The 20,178-nt window shown below is 38.8% G+C and overlaps 1 protein-coding gene across 1 annotated transcript in view; it reads right to left on the bottom strand.

Annotated features, from left to right (window-relative positions):
- SLC2A9 (solute carrier family 2 member 9) overlaps positions 1 to 20,178 on the bottom strand; it is an 80,222-nt gene that overhangs the window by 52,043 nt on the left and 8,001 nt on the right. The window contains exons 3-5 of the mRNA XM_039551479.1: positions 19,177 to 19,337; positions 15,315 to 15,439; positions 14,073 to 14,218 (exon numbers count right to left, since the gene is read on the bottom strand). Of these exons, the coding sequence (XP_039407413.1) occupies positions 14,073 to 14,218; positions 15,315 to 15,439; positions 19,177 to 19,337 (432 nt within the window). The remainder of the gene's footprint in view (positions 1 to 14,072; positions 14,219 to 15,314; positions 15,440 to 19,176; positions 19,338 to 20,178) is intronic.

Raw genomic sequence — 20,178 nt, 5'->3', positions numbered from 1 at the left:
TGTACCATATAAAAAATTTATGGGGCGTTAGAATTTTTGAAAATATTTCCAAATAAAAATCTTACTCTTGATCAGCACAGCATATTTTCTGTAGGCTTTTTTCCACAATGTCAAGGAGACTTCTTAACAGAAAAAATATTCTTAGTAAACTGTTATTATCAGCAATCTCCCCACCTGTGGAGACTTCCATGGAATAAGCTTACACTCCTTTTAAAGTCTCCTATAGTGTATGGTTTATCAGTTGGTCCCATTTATCACAAATAACTCTTATGAAAGTGTTATTTTGAAAAAGTTGTGAACAAGACTCTGAACTCACCCTTCACAATAAATAGCAAGCCCTGCTACTATAATGAAAAGCCCTCTATTTTTGTCACATAAGACACTGAGTGTCCTTTATTTCCTCTATTAAAGATTTCTATTTTACTTTTCATCATGCTACCTTTTAAAGCCTTAAGGTAAACACTCATAAATATGCTCCCACTTGCCATTTTGGCATGAATCAGTAAGTCACTGAAGCCAATGGAAACTTCTCCATCCATTTCAAAAGATTTCATGTCTATTCAACATTATGAGCGTGTGTTCTACTTGCTTTCCTCTTAATTTATATTATAGAATTTTAACTCCTTCCTCCCACTACAGAAAAGGAATAGTAGGGCTAATGTAAGTTTAAAGGATTCATTAAAATGGCTGGAAATCAGGCTGAACTAGACCCTACAAAGAGAACTAAGAGAAGCAGGGAAAAGAAGGGTTTAATAACCTCTTTCGGAAGGAATACAGAAGGACATATACTGGGACAGTGCTCAAAAGCAGTAATAAGCTAAAGGCAAAAGACAGTGTAGGTGACTTAGAAGACACTTAAAACACTTTGCCTCAATTGTCAGCAGTAAAGAGAAGCACACAGGCACTACTGGGAGATAAGAAAAAACCTACATCCCATTTTATTTCAGGAAGAACTTATAAGAGCATTAAATATTTTAATTACAGGGGACCTGATTTTATTACCTGCTCAGAATTGGTACAAAAAACATGTCAAGACGGTAAAATTTTAATTTTAAACTGTCACATTATGGATATTTGCTTAGGCTAGAGCCTGAAAAACCTGGCTTTGATGTATTTACAGAAGACAGTTAAATAGTAGAGCAAGTTTGACAACCACAGACTCATTCAAAGGTTGATGTAATAAAGTGCAAAGCTGTAGAGGCAGAAGATCAGGCAGAAGGGAGGGGGATAAAGCATGGCATGGATTTATCAGCTGTGAATGAGACAAGATTAAGGTGCATTGGAATACAGTAAAGAAAATGTTGCCATGTCAGAAAATCATCAGCTAAAATGCAGAAAATGGAACTTACTGTAACCATCAAAAAGTGGAAAAGAAAAGTGACATGGGGAAATGTTAACAGGCGCTGCTGACAGATGAACTGTCCATACCAAACTCAATTATCTATTTAAGCACCAGTTACATTTTATCTTTTCAGCAATTAGGAAGATTTTGATAAAATGTGAAGACACTCTCAACACCAAACAGGTTAACAATATCCGCATAGATAAATTTTAACGGGGGAACTAAATTGTTTGCAGGGTCATGCAACAGAGGAGGGAAGAAGTCCTGAACTGCCCTGGACATGGGCACTCACTTTTTGAAACATCTGTTGCAGCCAGTTAAATATCCCAGTATGAGATGGATAACAGGATCAAAAAGACTGAGTAGGGAAAGATGCAACTGTGACAGGCTTCACTCTCTCTGTTTCTCTCTAAATAATTTCACAGACACAGAGAAACATAGAATGGTTTGGGTTGGCAGAGACCTCAAAGATCACCTTGTTCCAATCCCCTGCTATGGGCAGGGACACCTTCCACTATCCCAGGCTGCTCAGAGCCCCATTCACCCTGGCCTTGAACACTTCTGGGGCTGGTGCATCCACAGCTTCTCTGGGCAGTCTGGTCCAGAGTCTCACCACTCTCACAGTGAAGAATTTCTTCCTAACATCTGTGCTAAACCTCTCCTCCTTCAGTTTAATAAATAGATTATATTTATTTATTTATGTATTTATTTTAAAAGTATAATCTGGACATAGATCCCACTCCCCATTCCCAACTGAGTCTCAGCCACTATTGCACAGTCAGGCTCCTTGTTTGCTCTCTCCCCAGGGTTTGGGTTTCTGTGCTGTAGAGATCCCCATGTCCCATTGAGCACCCTGACCCTAACTGCTCCCAGGCAAGCTTCCCACATCCTGTCTCCTGTCCATTCTAGAGCCACAGGGAAATGCCCACATCCCAAACACCTTCTCCTAGGCTCTGTCTGGACATGGGGTAGCACAGGACACTGCCCAGAGGATCCCAGCCCTGCTCTGCTTCCTTGTGTAACCACCATGCTGCCTCACAGAACTGTCAAGGGCTTGGTTACCTCTACTGCTTGAAATGTGAGGGAGGTGATATCAAAATAAATGCTCATTTCCCCCTTTTTAACATTCAGGGCACAGGATGAACTGTGATCCCCCAGTGAGCAGGTCTATTTACTAGTCACTATTAAATAGTTACCATTTAAGTATTCTTTCTGGAGCTAATTCCTTGAGGAAGGGGTTCTGATGAGTTTACTACAGTGCTGAACAACTTATAAACAGAAATTACCTTTTTGTTAAATTTCTCATGTAAAATGGCATATTTTACCCATTTTGTATGTGGGGAACAAAGAGACAAAAGCCTCTTGCATCCAGTGCAAGATACTCAAAACATCCAGGAAATAGTGATTTGGCACTCTTCTTTTTATGTTTCTATAAGAAGCAGGAACACTTTAAAAATTTTAGTTTGGCAAAATATAATTACACACACAGACAGAAAGAATTACATCTAGTCTAATTTTTAGATGTCCTGAAGCATCTAGCCTCACCTTCCTGCTGCAGCTACAGAAGGATGCAGGTCTCTGTGATATTGTGTCACATCTGCCAGTTCCACAGGGACACATAAGGTACCATAGGGCATCAAGATGATACTATGTGCTTATATTCAAGCATTTGAATTTTGTCCTTTCTTGTAGAGACTTGGCACAAAAAATGCATATCAGAAATACTGCATTTGCCACACAAAAAAAATTGTATCCCTTCTCAGAACAGACTGGGTAAACTTATTTATGCATGTAAAGCCGAGAATACTGCACAAGTTCAGCATTTCTCTGTTAATCTGCTACCATACCACATAAAACACTCCTAAAAGTAAAGGACAACCACTTTGGCCTGGGGCTAAGGACTGAAAAAGCACTGAGATGGAACTAATTTCTTAGCATTAGACCTGTCTTTTCTTCCTTTAGTCAAGGGTACGGCACAGTGGTGATGATCATGAGGCAGCTGAGAAAAGAGAACTTCTACATCTCAGGCTTCAGAGCAGCTACTCAAGCAAGGTGCAGAACAACTGCCTTCCTCTTACCTTCTTTGTATCCCTCAGACACTGCTCTACAACCTCCTCTGGATGCAGAGTATGCTGATCTCACATCCTTACTGGACACAATTTTCTCTTTGCATGATCATTTCTGTAACCCAGTTTGTCAAAATACATTTCAATAACAGAGTTATAAATTGCTGACCTTCCTGTTTAAAACAGAGGCAAGCCAGATAATACGTGTATTTCACATCTGTTCTGCACCCAGATGTGTATTTTTACAGGTTACTAATACAGGTGTACCTCTGACAAGAAGTTTACTCAAGTATCAGTATCTTCCCAGGTAATTACCAGTACAGAAGGCTACCAGACTCAAGGCTGTACAAGTCTGATGTAAAATTCACAGAAGTCAGCAGGAAGTTTTTATTACTGAGTACATGGCCTTTGAATCAGTACTTAAAACAGCTTTGAAAGTGTCTGGTGTCTTCATCCCATGATTTTTTCTTCACTAAATGGCATGTTAGATCATGTACTCACTGAGAGGGAGAATTAAAGTGTTCATTACAAGTTCCCCAGATGGTTTTTTGCCCAGCTTTTTATTGGAGTAACAACTAGCTTTTTACTGCACACTTACATGGCATAATTTGTCTTCATTGCTCATTCATCTCCAAGAGGAGTAAAAATTTCAGAGAAAAGCAGTGGGAAATGGTGAGCTTTCAAATGGGATTGTTATCAGCAGCCAGCATATATCCTTGAGCTTCTTCAGGAAGAAATATTAGAGCTATGCTGGAGCTAGGCAAAATTTCTGACAGAACTTCCTTTCAGCAATGCATTTAGACTCAGGTTAACTTCAATAAATAACAAAATACAAAATAATAAATGAAAATAATTGAGGAGGATGAGATTCAGTTTTTCAAACATGAGCACATACTATCATTCTGATGCCCTTGGGTACCTCAGATGTCTCTGTGGGGCTGGCAGATGCAACACATATAACTCCAGAGACCTGCGTGCTTTTGGGACTGCAATGGGAGATGAAGAGAAGTGCTCCAGGGTGTCTAGAAACTGCATTAGACACAAATCTTTTTTTATGTGGTTATATTTTGCCAAACTGAATTTACAGAAGTTAGACTAAGTTATATCAAGTTAAAGAGAAAAATAAGCGTAAAAATACACAAAGCATATTTGTTGTTTTAAAAACAACTAAAATGGTTGAATATTTAATCTTAACATTTTTTAATGACAACAAATCTGGTTTAGATTAAAAAAAAAAACAAAACAAACTCATTTTTATTTGACATTTACTTCCAGTTTAAAAAATCCCTCAAAATATTAATCAAGAATACACCTCCCAGTTTTTTTCCTTTTGCCATCAGTTTCAAAAGCAAAGACACTCGAGTCTAGAAAACACACCCTCCTACTCAATATGATGACTGCATGCTATCTCACAATGCTTGACGAACTTACCACACCATTAATAGCTAATTTGTAAAGGACAAATTTGCATATTAGGACATGAATTTGCAATAATGGATGGTTCGACAATGTATAATGGAAAGTAAAATGGAAATGTTAATCATCTAGGACCTTCAAAAAGGTTTAAGTGGTGCTTATCTCCCCAGCGTGTGAAACACTCTTGGAAGGAAGTCACAGGTCAAATTGTTTTAGATTTATTGCTTAATAACATATTTGTAAATATTATCAAATACTCAACCATTTAGGAAACAGGGAAATCTGAAATGTTCACTTGCTTGTAAACATCTGAAGCAGAGTCCAACATACAGAGGGTAAAGTGAGTTTTATAGACAGACGCTGCTTGTTATTAGGTCAGCTACAATAATTGAAAAACTCACCTTTTTAAGTCTGATAAAGTAACAGAAAGTCATACTTTAAATGTTAGTAAAAACACATGCTCTAAGTTCAGTTACATGTGTTAACTATGTTTCAGTGGATAAGGAGAAAATTTTCTGGCAAATTTTAAGCAACTGCTATCAGCCTCCATGGTGTTTGGTGTCTTTTTTTCCTTCACATCCATTGAAGGACATCTTTCCAGGAAAGCTTGTCTACTACTTTTCCAACTGACCTAATTAAGCACAGAACAGCTACATAGAAATCTTCTCAAGAGTCAGGTGAGGACTGGTTCACTGTCTATGAGTAGCAATCCTCACTGATGATAAACTTGCATCCCAACATTAGATGCTCTGCCATTAAGTCTTTTGTTCAATGCTGAGTTTAAATTATGTATCTATCTCCATAGTGATCTTGCTTCTATAACCACAATTCCGTTTTCAGACAACTCCTCTCCTGTAGGATGTTCTCCTTCCCAAATACAAAACAGCAACATTTCAATACTACATATGGCCAATCAACCATGTGTTGTTAAACTTCAGGAACTGAAGCCTCACAGCAAAACTTTAATGGACTGAAACTCATTTGCAAATATGAAGACACACAGCTGTTTTCCCATGCATTACTTAATGAGTTCTGTACAGAAAAGGGATGAATAAATACTGTTGTGTCTGTCTCAGGGAAGCAATAAAAAGTTGATTTATAATTTCCAGTAAATACATAATCTCAGCCAATCCACAATAGATATAAACAAAATACCTCACTTAATGTCTCCATTATAAATATATCAACACACACCACATTCCCCCAGCAGGGCTGGTATAACAGACTAGACCTCTTCCCATGGGTGCTATTGAGCTATGAATATGCAACAACCCAGAGGGTCCTGGCAGCATTTCTATACTTTTATCAGCACCACCAAAGCTGTGTCTGGTGCCTGCACAGCATCTTCCCTCAGTTGGATCAACCAACCCTTGGGTGAGGTGACCTTCAAGTCCCTGATATGCAACTTGCAGCTTATATTGAAATGTGTCTTGATGGAAGGCTTGGAAATTGGAATAGCAGTAAGAAACTTTGTGCCTTATGTGTTACTGTGCAAAGAGGATGGAAATGTCTCATTGCTAGAAAGAAAAAGAACTGAAAATATTTGAAAAAGGATTGCCATCTTCAAAATCACTGCCTTGAGCAATTCTTAATTGGCATGTCTGGTAGCAGTTTGCAGGAAGTGCAGAACACCTGCTGAAATTAGTGACTGCCTGAATAAGCACTATAAGCACTGAAACTTTCTCTTTTCCTTCCTTCCTTCCTTCCTTCCTTCCTTCCTTCCTTCCTTCCTTCCTTCCTTCCTTCCTTCCTTCCTTCGTAAGGGCATTTCTCTGAGTTCTTCTTAGCAATATCAGCCCCTTAAGGATTTGAACAGCTGCTTACAAGCACCAGTGTGTCTCCTGTATCCTTAGCAGAGGTTTTAAAACACTCTTCAGGGAAGGCTTTAGCTTTTCATTCAGAGTTTTGTATTTTACTACAAGAATATAAAGCAGCTTTTCTTCTGTGTTTTTACAAGCTCAGCAGTCCAGTGAATTAGCAGGGACTAGGGTAACTTGGAGTCACCTTTTGCAAGCCTGACTCAGTAGCAGAACAGTTTCCAGGAGTATGAGACCACTTCCTCAAACTCTTGTTATAAACTTAGACAAATCCTGATCAAGAACCCCCATAACTGGGAACCAGAGCTGATGAGACAAATTCCTATGTTATTTTTCCCAAGTCCTACACTAACTTTTGCTTTTAAGAACTCACTAAGAACTAGCAATTAATATACTAAAACAGACTCCACAAAGCAGCATGTTTCTACAGATACAAACAGCTCCATCACCGACCAGGGCATCAATGAAGACACTGAACAGGACTGGACTCTGGGCTACATCACTAATTACTGGCTTCCAAACTAGACTTTGCTTCAGTTCATTATATTTCTAGAATATAACTAGGCAGAATGAAGATGTTGTGGGGTTTTTTATTCTACACAGCCAGATGTTTGAAATTATCACAAACAGGACACTTTAGGATTTCAAGTGATCCTGGAAAATGTTAAACTAGTGGATGCATTTGTCCTACTCTAATGGAAAATACAAACACCATTTTATATTCTGTAGACAGCATAAGGCATAAGCTGCTTTAATTTCTGAGATTCTGCATGAAGCTGCAAGAGCTCACCTGTCTCTTACTGCTGCAAGAGCTCTGTTCTATGCTCTGAAATTCTCACTTGTATTTCAAAGAATATCTTTAACTATAGTCACTATCATGGCTCAAGGAGAAGATAAACATACAGAACAAAAGAGCTCACAGAAAAATATAGAGAAACTGGTTGATTCATACTTTGTGTTACCACTCTAATGTGTCAGATTCATTTCCAGAGCATCTCCAACACACCATTTTGCCATTGATGTGGACCTGCAGGCTGCAGGTCCCTAGAGCAATTCAGAATTGTTTTCTCTACTCATCTATAATTTACTGACAGTTTTTAAGGAATCATTGGATCTGAGTCAAGAGTCTTAGGAAGAAGGATCAGTTAAAAAAAAGAAAAACAAGGGAAAAATCACTCTGAAAATGAAGCTTTGACAAGTAAAATCAAAGCTTATTTTCAGAACAGCCTTCAACTGCACAGGCTGTACAACCTATTCCATCACTGTCTATTTTCATGCAAGTGAAGGAATACTTTAAAAGATCTTGGTAAAGCAAAATGAAAAATTCCTGTATAAACTTTCCTAAATACACAGTTATCTATCACATCAAATACATAATTTTTAAGAGGTCTAGTAAAGAAAATTAGAGTTTAACACAGCATCTACAGAAGTTTTTAGTTTTATCACAGCTGTTCCTCAGCAAGGTTCACTTGTGTAAAAAACTAACTTGAATGGGACTCATCACAGAGATGTTACCTTACTATACATATAGTACAGTGTCTGTGGAGTTCATTGGTCCTTTTCCAAATTTAGCTCAATTTGCTGCAGAAATTGATATTGATATTTATATCAGTAGCAAAATTTCTTTGCTAAAATAATGAATTGTGGAAGGACAGTTTGCCCAGTGTCACCATGTCTCACAAACCTATTTTCAGCTAAATCCCATTTTAAAAACAGATAGTCTCTAGCCAAATATGCATTTAAGCTGCTAAAAAGCCTCAAAAAAGTGTAATTAGACTAATTCATGCTTCTTCTATGACAAAGACAACATTGAATTAATAATGTTTGTGTGGGATACGCCCAGCCACTGCCCTGGAGGGATGTCTGCTGAGATAAGGAGATTGAGCAATCTCCCAGCAGGACTCCCTGGAAAGGCAACCACTTTGGGGTCATGGCGAGGAAAGGTAGACCCACAATCCTTTGGGATACCCTATGCAGATCATTCTGTAACCCACTGGTCTGTCTCAGACCCTCTGTAATCCATTGGTCCTCTTGTTGATCCCCTGTATCCCTATAAAAGAAGACCAGTTCGCCCCTGTGGGAGGGAGCTCGTCCGTGGCTCTCCCCTTCGCTGGAGGGGACCCACAATAAAGCTAGCTTCGTGCGGAACCAGCCACACGGGCCTTCTTGTCTCTCTCTCCGGTCTGGTTTGGCCTAGAGGCTGCCCTGCAGAGCTGAGCTGGAATCACGAGCTGATATCACTAAAGAGCTGACAGCTTCTGCAAGGGCTCCTCTGCCAGCAGCTGAGAGGAAGACACCGGGCCTCGGGAAGGCGATTCCTTTCGGGACCATCTCCCCGGACCGGTCACCTCTTCGTGGGTCACAGCCTCGGACCCCACCACCAGCTATAATATGTTTGTACCTGTAACCACATACACAACAGTTTTGCAACAAATTCCAAATGTTTTTAAAGAAAGATTGAGAAGAGTCTAGAAAAGACAGCATGCCACTTCAAGATAAATTCTGAATCTTCTCTGGTGTACTTCGTTTTATATTGCTTTGAGTGTTTCCCCAGCATGGGGTTACCGGTAAGAGCTGTTTAACCCTGACTTTTCTCCTCAAGAAGCCACTTCCCAAATCTGATCATTGCTTCTCGCTCCTGTACCTTGTATTGCTTGATTACACTCTAAAACAGAATGACCAAATCTACTTGCAACACTCAAGAGATGGAGACATCAGGAATTTCACTTTTTTCTGTTTAGTCTACTTTTTTCCCCCCCCTCTTTTCTCTGAAACACTTGCACAGTAATAGTATTTATTCAGAAAGTGTTGCTCTGGTAAGTCTTAGGCTGCAAGCACAGCAAAGTTTTTAGGGTAACATACTATCCACTGTGAAACAGCGTACCCATGTAGTTAGACAAGCTCCTGGGTGCATGACCTAGAAACACTTGAAGTGTATAAAATAGGGTTGCTGAAGTAAACAAAAAAACCTTTCTGTTTTCCCATTGGTGTACCTATGGCAAACAGCTGTTCAGTCAGAGAAGCAGCCAGACCTGGCTAGCCACCTGGGCCAACTCAGGGAGAACAACAGCAGCTTGGCAAAGCCTTACACACCACGCACAGGAAAAGGGGCTGGAAGCAGAAGCCTGAGGAAAGCATGGCAACAGGCAACTGTTTCAGCTTTACCTGTTCTGAATACATATACATACTGTGAAACATTTTTTTCCTCTCCTTTCCCGTATTGACACACAGATAAAGGAGATAATGAAGCTCAACATATATTGAAAATAAGAACATCATGACTACTGCAAATGTATTCAGGAACTAAATCCTCTATAGTTTAAGGAAAGATTAAAACCCAACTTCATTAAACAAAATGAAGCAATAGAATAGACAGTCTGATAGTTTACAAGCTTTAAAAGATGTTACCATGCAAAGGAAAACCTGTGGAGCAGGACATTTCACGCAGGAGGAGCTAGATGAGTTAGCTAGAGAGATATCTAAAGTTACACGGAATATCAGAATCAGGCCAGACAATATTCACCCAAGACAGTAAGTGTAAATTTTTACTCTCAAAACTGAAGCTGACAGTGCACTGGCCTTTGCTCTGTCAGGAAAAATGGGCTGGGTGATTCAATAGCAGAATCACAGGAACAGAGAGAAAGGAAACAGCTGAAGGGCAGTGTTTGAAGAAGTGACAGGTCTAAGATGGTTTGTCCTTATCTTATTATCCGTTTTTTCCTTCAGTCAGATATATGGAAAGCTGCACATGCTATACAACTAAAAATGGCCTGAATTAAATAATCATGTCTCCAGTAGCAATAATTCAGTGCCTGCAATACAGCAGACAATATCATTGCACACCTGTGGGTCTGCACCAAGGTGTCATCTACAGATGCCATGGCTTCCTGAAGAATTAAGGACTCTGGCTTATAGAACACAAGATGCCAGCACGTGAAAATAGGCTCACAGCTCTCAGCAGTTGGGCTGGTGAGGAGAAGCAGGTCACCAGCACACAAAGTCATTGAGCTCTGCACTCTGATCACCAGCCCGCTTTACCATTGTAGAATTTCCTAAACCTCAGCGGAGACTTAGCAGATATGATTTCTCATAGGTTGAGACCTATAAGAATCAGAATTTTGGATAAAAAGCATTGCTTGGATTTGTTGGATGGGAGGGAATTAGGACTGTGGAAAGCAAGTAAAATTATCAAGTCACTGCAGCAGAAGACTGTTGTCACAACTGCAGATTTTCTCCTTCAAATAATCACTCTTGATAAGCACTGCATACTAAAAAAACACATTCTAAAATTGGTACCTTTGGAGACAACTATGATAAAATTCTATATATTCAGAATCAAAAAAATTGCCTGTAATTAGGTGTTACAATCTTTATTAGATTGGAATTTTTTTGTTGCATTTGCTCTTTTATACTATAATTTAAGAATTGGACATAGTCATATTTGTCTAGTTCATGTCAATACAGCAGGACACAGAAAATAATTAAATGCATTTCTGCAATACTTCAGTCAAAACATTTCCAGGAAAACCAGGAAATATTTAATATAAGTATATTTTTAAAAGTATAATTTCATCTGGGTTAGCTGTATAATCTTGTTCTCCTAGGTTCAAATTTAAACCAAGAACTTTTCCTGAGAAGGGCTTACAGGGTGAGAAAGAGATTAAAGATCTTGTGTTCCTAGAGGAGGTGAAGTTTAACCTGAAACACAAAGATCACAAGGGATGGGGGGAGGAGAAAGGAAGTGCACTGTAGTAAGTGGTGGAAATAAAAAAGAAACAGAGAGGTACTAAGGAATAAATAACAGTTGATCAAAAGAATAATGCAAATAAATTGACAGAACTGGCATTAAAAGGTATTAGAAGGAAATGAGAGGATTGACAACCCTCAGCACTTCCAGTAGAAAGCTTGGGAAAGCTGAAGGAATAGGAAACAGCCCACCAGCCTTAAGCAAGTAACCCAGCCAGAGCTGACCACTGCCCCTCAGCACTGCACCTGGGGCTGCCCACATGCCTCCTGCTGCACCTTGACCAATCTTGACAAATAAAAGGTCGCTAAAAAATCACTTTAGAGCTGCTTAACCTACTTGATACAAGAAGCAGTAAGGACTTTTGAATTGCCTCAAGTAATACTCATTGCTTCAGAGCTATTTTTATCACAGTTCTGCATTTAAAGCGACACTTTTGAATTTGACAACAGTTGAAATCATCACTTAGGTTGTTAATAAATGCTTGTTAGCACTATGCCCCACAGTCAACATAAACACTTTCCTTTTCTGTGGAGAGATTTCTACAGAAGCACTGAAGGCAACAACCTCATATAATCCACATAAATGCATCAAGCTCCAATTTAAAATTTAAATTTTCTGCTCAAGTTACTTCAACCGGAAGTCTGTTCCTAACATCACTCTGATGAATTTCAGCATGCAATTATTCACGCAATATTCATAAAAAGTCATTCTTGTAGCCATACTGTCCTTGAGATTAAGCCACTCTGTTCCTTCTGCAGGTCTCTTTCTTGTGTTGACACCATGCAGTCAGTTCCTCTCCCTTCCCTCTATTTACTTGACCACACAAACAACAGTGCTGTTACCTCCTCTAACAAGACAAGACCTCATCCATGCCAACAGCCCTTCTCATGTCCATTCCTGGTTCAAAGAGTCTCCTCCAGAAAGATGTCCAGCTCTGTTTTTGTTCCTCCTTTCTTCAAATCCATCAATGCTTAGACACTAAGGTTAATAACCTCTTTAGAGGTTAGACATTTGCTCAATGACAGAGCTTAGCAGAAAACTCATGAAACCATGACAGAAGACAAGTATTTGTCACTGGTATTATTTACAACAAATTTTGATAAGAAATAAACAACTACAGAGCAAAAAAATAAAAACTACCTCCCACTGAAGGAGTTTCAATGGGAACCCCACACAGCTAGGCAAGAAAATCCTGCTTGAGTAAAACCAAGAGAAATTAAAACAAAAAACCCACCCACATACCCAACTAGAATATTCAAGCTGCCTTCAATAAATTGGCTGGAAATATTGTAATTCACATCAGCCAAAGTTTTGATCCTTTTACATGCTCATGTTACCCATCTTGAAAATTACTAATTCTACAGATAAAGCATATTTCTTCTTCCATAAATTAATGTTGATCTTTAATGGCACGATATTAATTAACTTCACACTAAAGCAGGTTGTAGAGGCAGAAACATTACCTCCATAATTTGGTAGCAGCAGTAATGGGGATGAAAGGAAAGCAAGAAAAGAAATAAAATCAGCAAGAACAAGCTGAAATCAAGGAATAAGAATTTGCATCTAAGCAACTGAATAGGCCTCTTGACATTTCATACACTCCTTTGTAACAGACTGGCTTCCAAGGCAAGAGAAGGCACATCTGTAGAAGCCACACAATAAAAGCCATTTTAAGTTTTTTTCCTAAAATCTGTTGCTTTGAATGGGCAGGGGAGAAATTTATCCTTCAATAAAGGGTGAATTGAATCAAATCATTTGCCTTCAGGAGAGCTCAACAGAATAAGAAAGCTGGTCAGACAAAAATAAAAGTGGCAGGGAGGACAGTATCATTACAAAGGAGTTGCATTTGGATGGACAAAGGACAAGCTCCTCTCACTTTTCAACTGTTTACTACTTTTTCTGGCTGTCAGAAGGGATTCTGAGTTCAAATTTCATTGTGAGAGGATTTCTGCAGACATTTCCTCCACACTGCCTTGAAGACTCATCTCTGAATGGAAAGTACCTGGTTGGATCAGATGACTACTGTGGTTCCTTCCAACCTTACCTGTGATGTGATTCTGTATTTCCAAGTGCCAGCCTGAACAAAACTCGAGTTCATTTATTCAGAGTAATGATGACATCCAGTGGCCACCAAGTTAATCTCAGCCTATGATGGCAAGACAGCCTCTTATCTGAATAGATAATCTTTCCATAAAGCTGTGTGCTAACTCTGTGCTTCTATCACTTAGTCTAAAAGCAGGTCTGCATTACAAGGAACATTATAATCACTAAGCAAGAGTTTTCCTATTCAGGTTCTCATACTCTAACCAGGGCTTTTTCAGTTCTATTTCACATTGAAAACTTAGAAATTGTTGATATAAAAACTCTTAAGCATTTCCATGGTGCTCAAAGAAACCAGAAACTAGCAAAAATAGATGTACATCAAGAAAGGGGGAGAAGGGGACCTGCATACGGACACACATAAGACACTCAAGCTGGTGAAACTGCTGGGCACATCTACAAACTTAGTCACACTTTTAGCACATGCTTTTAGAAGACATGGAGGAAAATGATTTTTCAAAGGGCTTCAAAACAAAAAAAAGTCTCTGTTTTCCACTTTTCTAAATAATCCAGTCAAAACATGAAAATATGACACTTAGAGCATGCTTGTGTTCTTTGACAGAAAAGGTCGGTTAAATACTTACTTGTCCAAATATTTCTGGCAGCCCCAAAACTTGACCAGTGAAAACACCAATGCAAATGAAAATTGCTGTGACCTGACCCAACGAACCACGGATTTCCTTAGGAGATATTTCACTCAAATACATGGGAAGGGCACTTAAGGAAATGCCTACAAAGGAAGAACAAAACCCATATATTAAGTCAATACTTTTCATTATTCCAGGTATGCAACAAATTTCTATTGAAAGGAGTCTGAGTGTAATCTGCTCACAAGGGTGGCATAAAAACACACAAGGAACAGAATTACATCTATCCACAGATAACATGAATTATTTTCCCTCCATGTCTAATTACTCTCACACCATTTAATAACTATGGGATTGATTATCTGTTACAGATCTGCAGCGATGTGCGTAGGCTGGTTTTTGAAGTGGAGCACCAAAGATTACTCAGAGATGAGAATCTCCAGGAGATTTTGCTCATCCCAAAGCAAGCAAAATCATACTAGCACTGGTGTGGGGAAGGAAAAAAAACCCCTGTGCATCAGTCAGACAGAGCAGACATTGTCAGATGAAGTGTTTTTACTGTAAACAGTATTAGCAGATGTTCCTCTCAATACAGGCTTACAGCTGCAATGAACTCTTCACAATAGACATAAAACGAGCTGGAATGCTGCTTAAAGCCAGGAAAAAAAAAAAAAAAAAGCGTGACCCTGGTCAGTACAATGACAATGTTTGCACAGCTCCAGAAGTTTGGTTGTTTGGTGATAATCTGAGATAAAAATTAGCAGAGACCTTTCCTTCTAGCTGCAGGATTATTCTGGTGCTACAGTACCTCCATGGTTTACTTTCAAACTGCTAGGAGCAATTGATGAGGTACCAGACCTTCCTTAGTCCTGCAGGTATTAGCATGGGATCCAACAACTTCTAAACACACAGCAACAAGCACTGTTAAATTAGCAGAATAGAATCTCCTAGCCAAGGGATTTCCATGGAATGGAAACAAATACACTCTGCCAGAGCTGGAATAGGAAAGGTGGGGGAACAACCAGCATTGCTAGCAGCAGCGAGCATCCATTCCAGTGTCTCCTCCAAACGTCAGATCCCCCAGCCCTCAGCGTGCCATTTTGCCCCAGTGAAATCAGAGTGGCTACAGCTAGTCCCTGGAATGCCTCTTTAATGCAAAGCAAGTTCTAACTGGGGAAGAGGAGAAAGTTTGTGCACGGCACAAGCACGTCAGACATGTGGAGTGTGACCAAAGCTTACCTGCATCAACACCCATGATAATGCGGCCCAGTATGAGCATTTCAAAGGACCCTGCCAGCAAGGACAGGGACATCAACAGTGCAGCTGCCACTGCAAACACGTTATTGAGCAGCAATGTGCATTTCCTAAAAGGCAAAGATGGTTTAGGTAGAAATCAGCATCATGGCAGTTAAATCGAGTTATATTAGAAGCACACTAAGCTATTATTCTTAAATATCTATAAATAAAAAGTGCCTTACAAACTAAACTCTTAGATGTTGTGTAGAGTTCTGAGAAACAGCACTGTACCCAAGTGGATACAGTTTCAAACCTATACCACAATTTAGAAGAAAACATAACATAGGTAACTAAAGAGCTGTACTTCAAAAGCACAGCAAGGACCTGTCCTATGCATCCTAAAAACCTAAGTGCCAGGCCTGAGGCTCTGTACATGAATATAAATAAGCATACTCTGGATAGATGTCTGTATGGAGAAAATAAAGAGTATACCTCAAATAGCAATAAGCTGTTATAACTACAGGCACTTTAATGCTACATACAGTTTTTGCCACTTTGAGAACTTCTCAACTGTGACATTATCAATGTCATTGTAATTCATCCTTAAATCCTTGATATTAAAAACATGCATTGAAGAAAATTATTTCCTACTTGTAGAGTTAGAAAAAATATTTGACCTCATTCAAGTAATAAAAATCAACCCTTTTCTAAAAATTGTTAGAATTAACCAAAGTATAGATTTATGTACTTCTTCCCCACTTTTAAAATTATTTCATTCTCTAACAGTTAAACATTAATTTTTTTTTCAAATAAAATAAATGTTCTTTATGGCAAATTATTACTTAGTTTAAAATACAAACAAAATAATGAAAATATATTTTAAAATTTTCAAAACATCTAAATTTCTCATTTGCCAACAGCTTAACTCCTTTCAGTTTTCATCTCTCAGAACATTCTGCTCAAGTTTGAGGGACCCATTAATTTAAAAGAAGAGGAATGACCGGGAAGGCTGTCTACCTCTTTTCTTTCTAGAGTAGGTGACAAACTGACCCCCAGTTCTCATTCTTTTCAACATGCAAGTATCAACTGGAAATCTCAAACCCATTGGATAAGTCACCCAACATCTCACAACAGATGCATGCATTTTTGAAATGAAATATTTTTAATACTTGTGTTTTTAATTACTCCTTCTGCTTTCTAGTGAGTTTTGAACACTGAATGAATAGCATGGCTTGAAGATTGAAAAAGGAGGTACAATTCATTTAAAGTCTGTACAACATAACTGTCAAGAGTGATGATTGTACTATCTGAGACAGATTTTTCAAATGGATATACACTCAGAGATGGCTGAAGTGATATAAATAATGTCAAAAACGGAAACAAAATGTTCATTCAGGTCAAACAAGTCTTATACACTCATCTGAAGATGCTACTTTTTTCTCCCTTAATTTAAATAAAAACTATAAAATACATATTTTCTTGAGAAAAGATTGGCCAGCAAACCCCTATACTATGCAGCTGAGAAGAGAAAAGCACAGCCTAACTAAGCACGATAAAAACAAAGGCTTTGGCAGGCTAAAAAGGAAATGAAAACAAGAAGACATGCTGTTTAGGATGTTACTGTATAAAGTGGTGTCTGTGGCAAGGTTTTGGAAGTGAAGAGGCTGCAAGGGTGGCTTCTGTGAGGAGAGAGAGGGTATAACCAGGCCAGTGGAGGAGAGGGGGATCCAGACCTGAGCAGGGACGTCCCCAGAGGGACTGTGGTCCACGGGGACCCACGCTGGAGCACAGGAGGAGTGAGGAGCAAGGAATGGCACAGAGAAGTTGCTGCACACTGACTCCAACCCCTTGAACTGTCCTTTCTCTCACTGAAGGAACTGAGAGTGACCACTGGCTGTGGTACCAAGAGGAAGGAGAGGACCCTGTTGTGATGTGACCTAAACAATCCCTTGAGCATATTGTTTTGGGTACTCAGGATAAACAACAGCAGACTCCCTTCATTAGAAGAGGAGAATTTAAATTGTGAAGTGTCAAAGTCGCATCTGAACATGGGAATTATGTTTATGCGGATGTAGGTTCCCTTTCAAAAAATTACTCTACATGTCTCTTGAAGAAAATAGGGCCTAGGAATCCAGTAATTTGGAATTTATGTTTTTACCCTTACAGCAATATGATTCAAAAGTGTTCTTTTAAAGTCATACATTATTTCTGACTAATGCTTTTAATCCCCCTTAGCTCATTTTTCTGTGTCAGTGTAAATGGAGCTCAGCTTCATCATACACACAACCCTCCAACCTACACTTGAGCAATTTAACAGCAAAGTGTTTTATTGTTCTGCCAACATTTCACAATGTGCTCCTCAATTACCATAATGATGTGGCAGTCTGGTTCCTAGACCAGACAAACACACTGCAGTGTGAACAGCAAACTCAATGACCACTCTTTGGTGAGCAGCCTTTATTCACACAGCCCCTTCCCATCACTGCTCCTGCACCCATCCACTGTATCTATGACAGAGCTGTTTTCATGGCTTAATGGAAAGAAACATAATAAACAGGGGCAGAGTCTGCAAGTGTAAAGGTTTGCCCTGGAAATCTGACCAGCTCCAATAAAAGTGGTGTGTCTATGACAGAGATCAGCCACCACTTTAACAAACCTGTTCACAAAGCTGTTCTACTTGTCACTGAAAATTCAAGCCTTCTGTGAACCCATTTTTATTTCACTTTATTTTAATAATGATTCAGAAATATTCTGGGAATTAATCAGTCTGAGTCAGGCACAGTTTATTTCTAACAAATGTGTTAAAGCCAAATGTATGGTTTTTCAGAAGAAATTGAAAACATTAAAAAAAAAATAATGTGACTATGTAAAATATTTAAGATTTGAAGATGAGGTGCTGAAGTGACAAAATAAATTCATGAAGAATGGGTAACATCTAGGAATACTGACTTACCACAAGCATGAAATGGAAGAACCTGAAAATACACTCTTGGAGATGAAAAATGAGATATGGACAAGTTGGGAGAATGAAAAATAGACCTAGGAAAGTACAATCTAATGAAAATAGTGAAAATGTGAAACAGAAAAATAAGAACACTGGAGGTTTATTCTTATACTTAAGCCTCCATGATGATGTTCTCCTGTGATTTAACTGACCAGAAAACATCAAATAATATTGAATTCGCAATTAAGGAAAATCTAAATGAGCAGTTAGTATGAATGCTACAATGATGGGCTTTTTTTCATGCCCTTCTAAATACAGATAAATTATAAATTACCCTTAAAATTCTCTTTGAAAGACTCTATGGCACAAAAATTTACAGAAATACCTAGTTAGTACCTGCAGCAAAAATGTAAACACACATCAGCGTAAACATTCCTAAAATACTCATATTCTCTTTGGTCAAGACTTGGTCAAATACTGCACTGTACAGAATGTGGATGGCATCCCCCGCTTCTTGGGGAAGACCATATGTGAATTTCATCCTAGACCAGTTCTTCAAACTGTACTTTAAGTTGACAAAAGGATGGAAAAAAGAGTATATTTTTATTACCATATGATAACAAATGCGGTTAAGAAGCAAATGAGATACATCGACAGGTTGGTTTGTTTACAGGAAGGTATTCAGTAGACTCATGAAACAAGAATCTGCCAGTCCTTTGTGAAATCTTTTCTATTTTATGGTATTTTCCTTTGGCATCTCAACCCACTGCCCATTCAGAGCAAATGGTTTCTGTGACTCAAATGATGCACAGTAAGTTTCCAGAATTTAAAGATTGATTTGTTTTTAAATAAAAGTAAAACCTTCTAGAGAGACTAAGTGAGAAACTACTTTAGAAAATGCAACTTTTCCAAAACTCTTACCTTCCAAAGAACTTCACAATTGGCGTAACAATAATGGCACCCACAAGGCCACCAATGGCAAAAATAGAAACAGTTATGGACCAGAGGAGCGTCAGTGTGCCTTCATCCACAGAGAAGCCATATCTCCTCTCCCAAGTTTCATTGTAAAACTTCTTGATATACTGAAAGAAAATACATAATAAAAATAAGTGTAAAAAAAAAAAAATCACATTCTAAGAATACAACTCAGAGAAACAGAATTAAAGACCAAAAAAAACCCAGTAGCTTGCTTGCAGGAATCACCCTTGCTCTTCTGTCTCCCTCCTCCAAAAAATAGGGCTTCATTTATAGATACAACTTCAATAAAACTAACTGAATCAGTCCAAGCATATAAACATTTAACTACAAGGTGGTCACAAACAAGGTGGGGAAAAAGCCCCACAGGTAGACATGAATGTCTGGGACCAGATCATTCTTTAGCCTTTAATCTGCCAAAGTTTACACTCTTCTGCTTTCCTCACATGAGCACAGTTGCAGGTTTTTGAAGGATGCCTACTAACAGCTTCCCTTCCCTGATGTTTAGTTACACCAAGTTCTTCATCTTTTTAAAGGGTAAAGATAGTTCCAAGACAGCATCTTAACATACTCTCTGTATTTCCTGCAGAGACATCACCTATTTACTTTCTATTTAGTCAAGCTTCTTTGTTTTTATGCTGCTCCCATTTCGAAACCAAGGAAATGCCACCGTCGTGCCTGATGCTCTGGTGAGGATATAGTACCAGGCAGTTGCAGTCGCCACAGGAGAAGGGCACAACACACTTGGGAAAAGCTCTCAAGCTCTACAGTATCAAAAGTTTAATCTTGGCCCTTTTTTCCAGAGTCTTCTCCAATTTCCTTCAGAATGTAACAGCTCCTAAATTATCCTGGGACAGTACTCAGCATTATAAGCCACTACATTTTCCCTGTTCAAACTAGGAATTTCAAACTTTACCTAATGTCTGGCCTTGGACACATGAAATACTC

This window comes from Corvus cornix, chromosome 4, assembly GCF_000738735.6.
Source record: "Corvus cornix cornix isolate S_Up_H32 chromosome 4, ASM73873v5, whole genome shotgun sequence".
NCBI classification, from domain to species: domain Eukaryota; kingdom Metazoa; phylum Chordata; class Aves; order Passeriformes; family Corvidae; genus Corvus; species Corvus cornix.
This window is presented reverse-complemented; position numbering and strand designations above follow the sequence as displayed.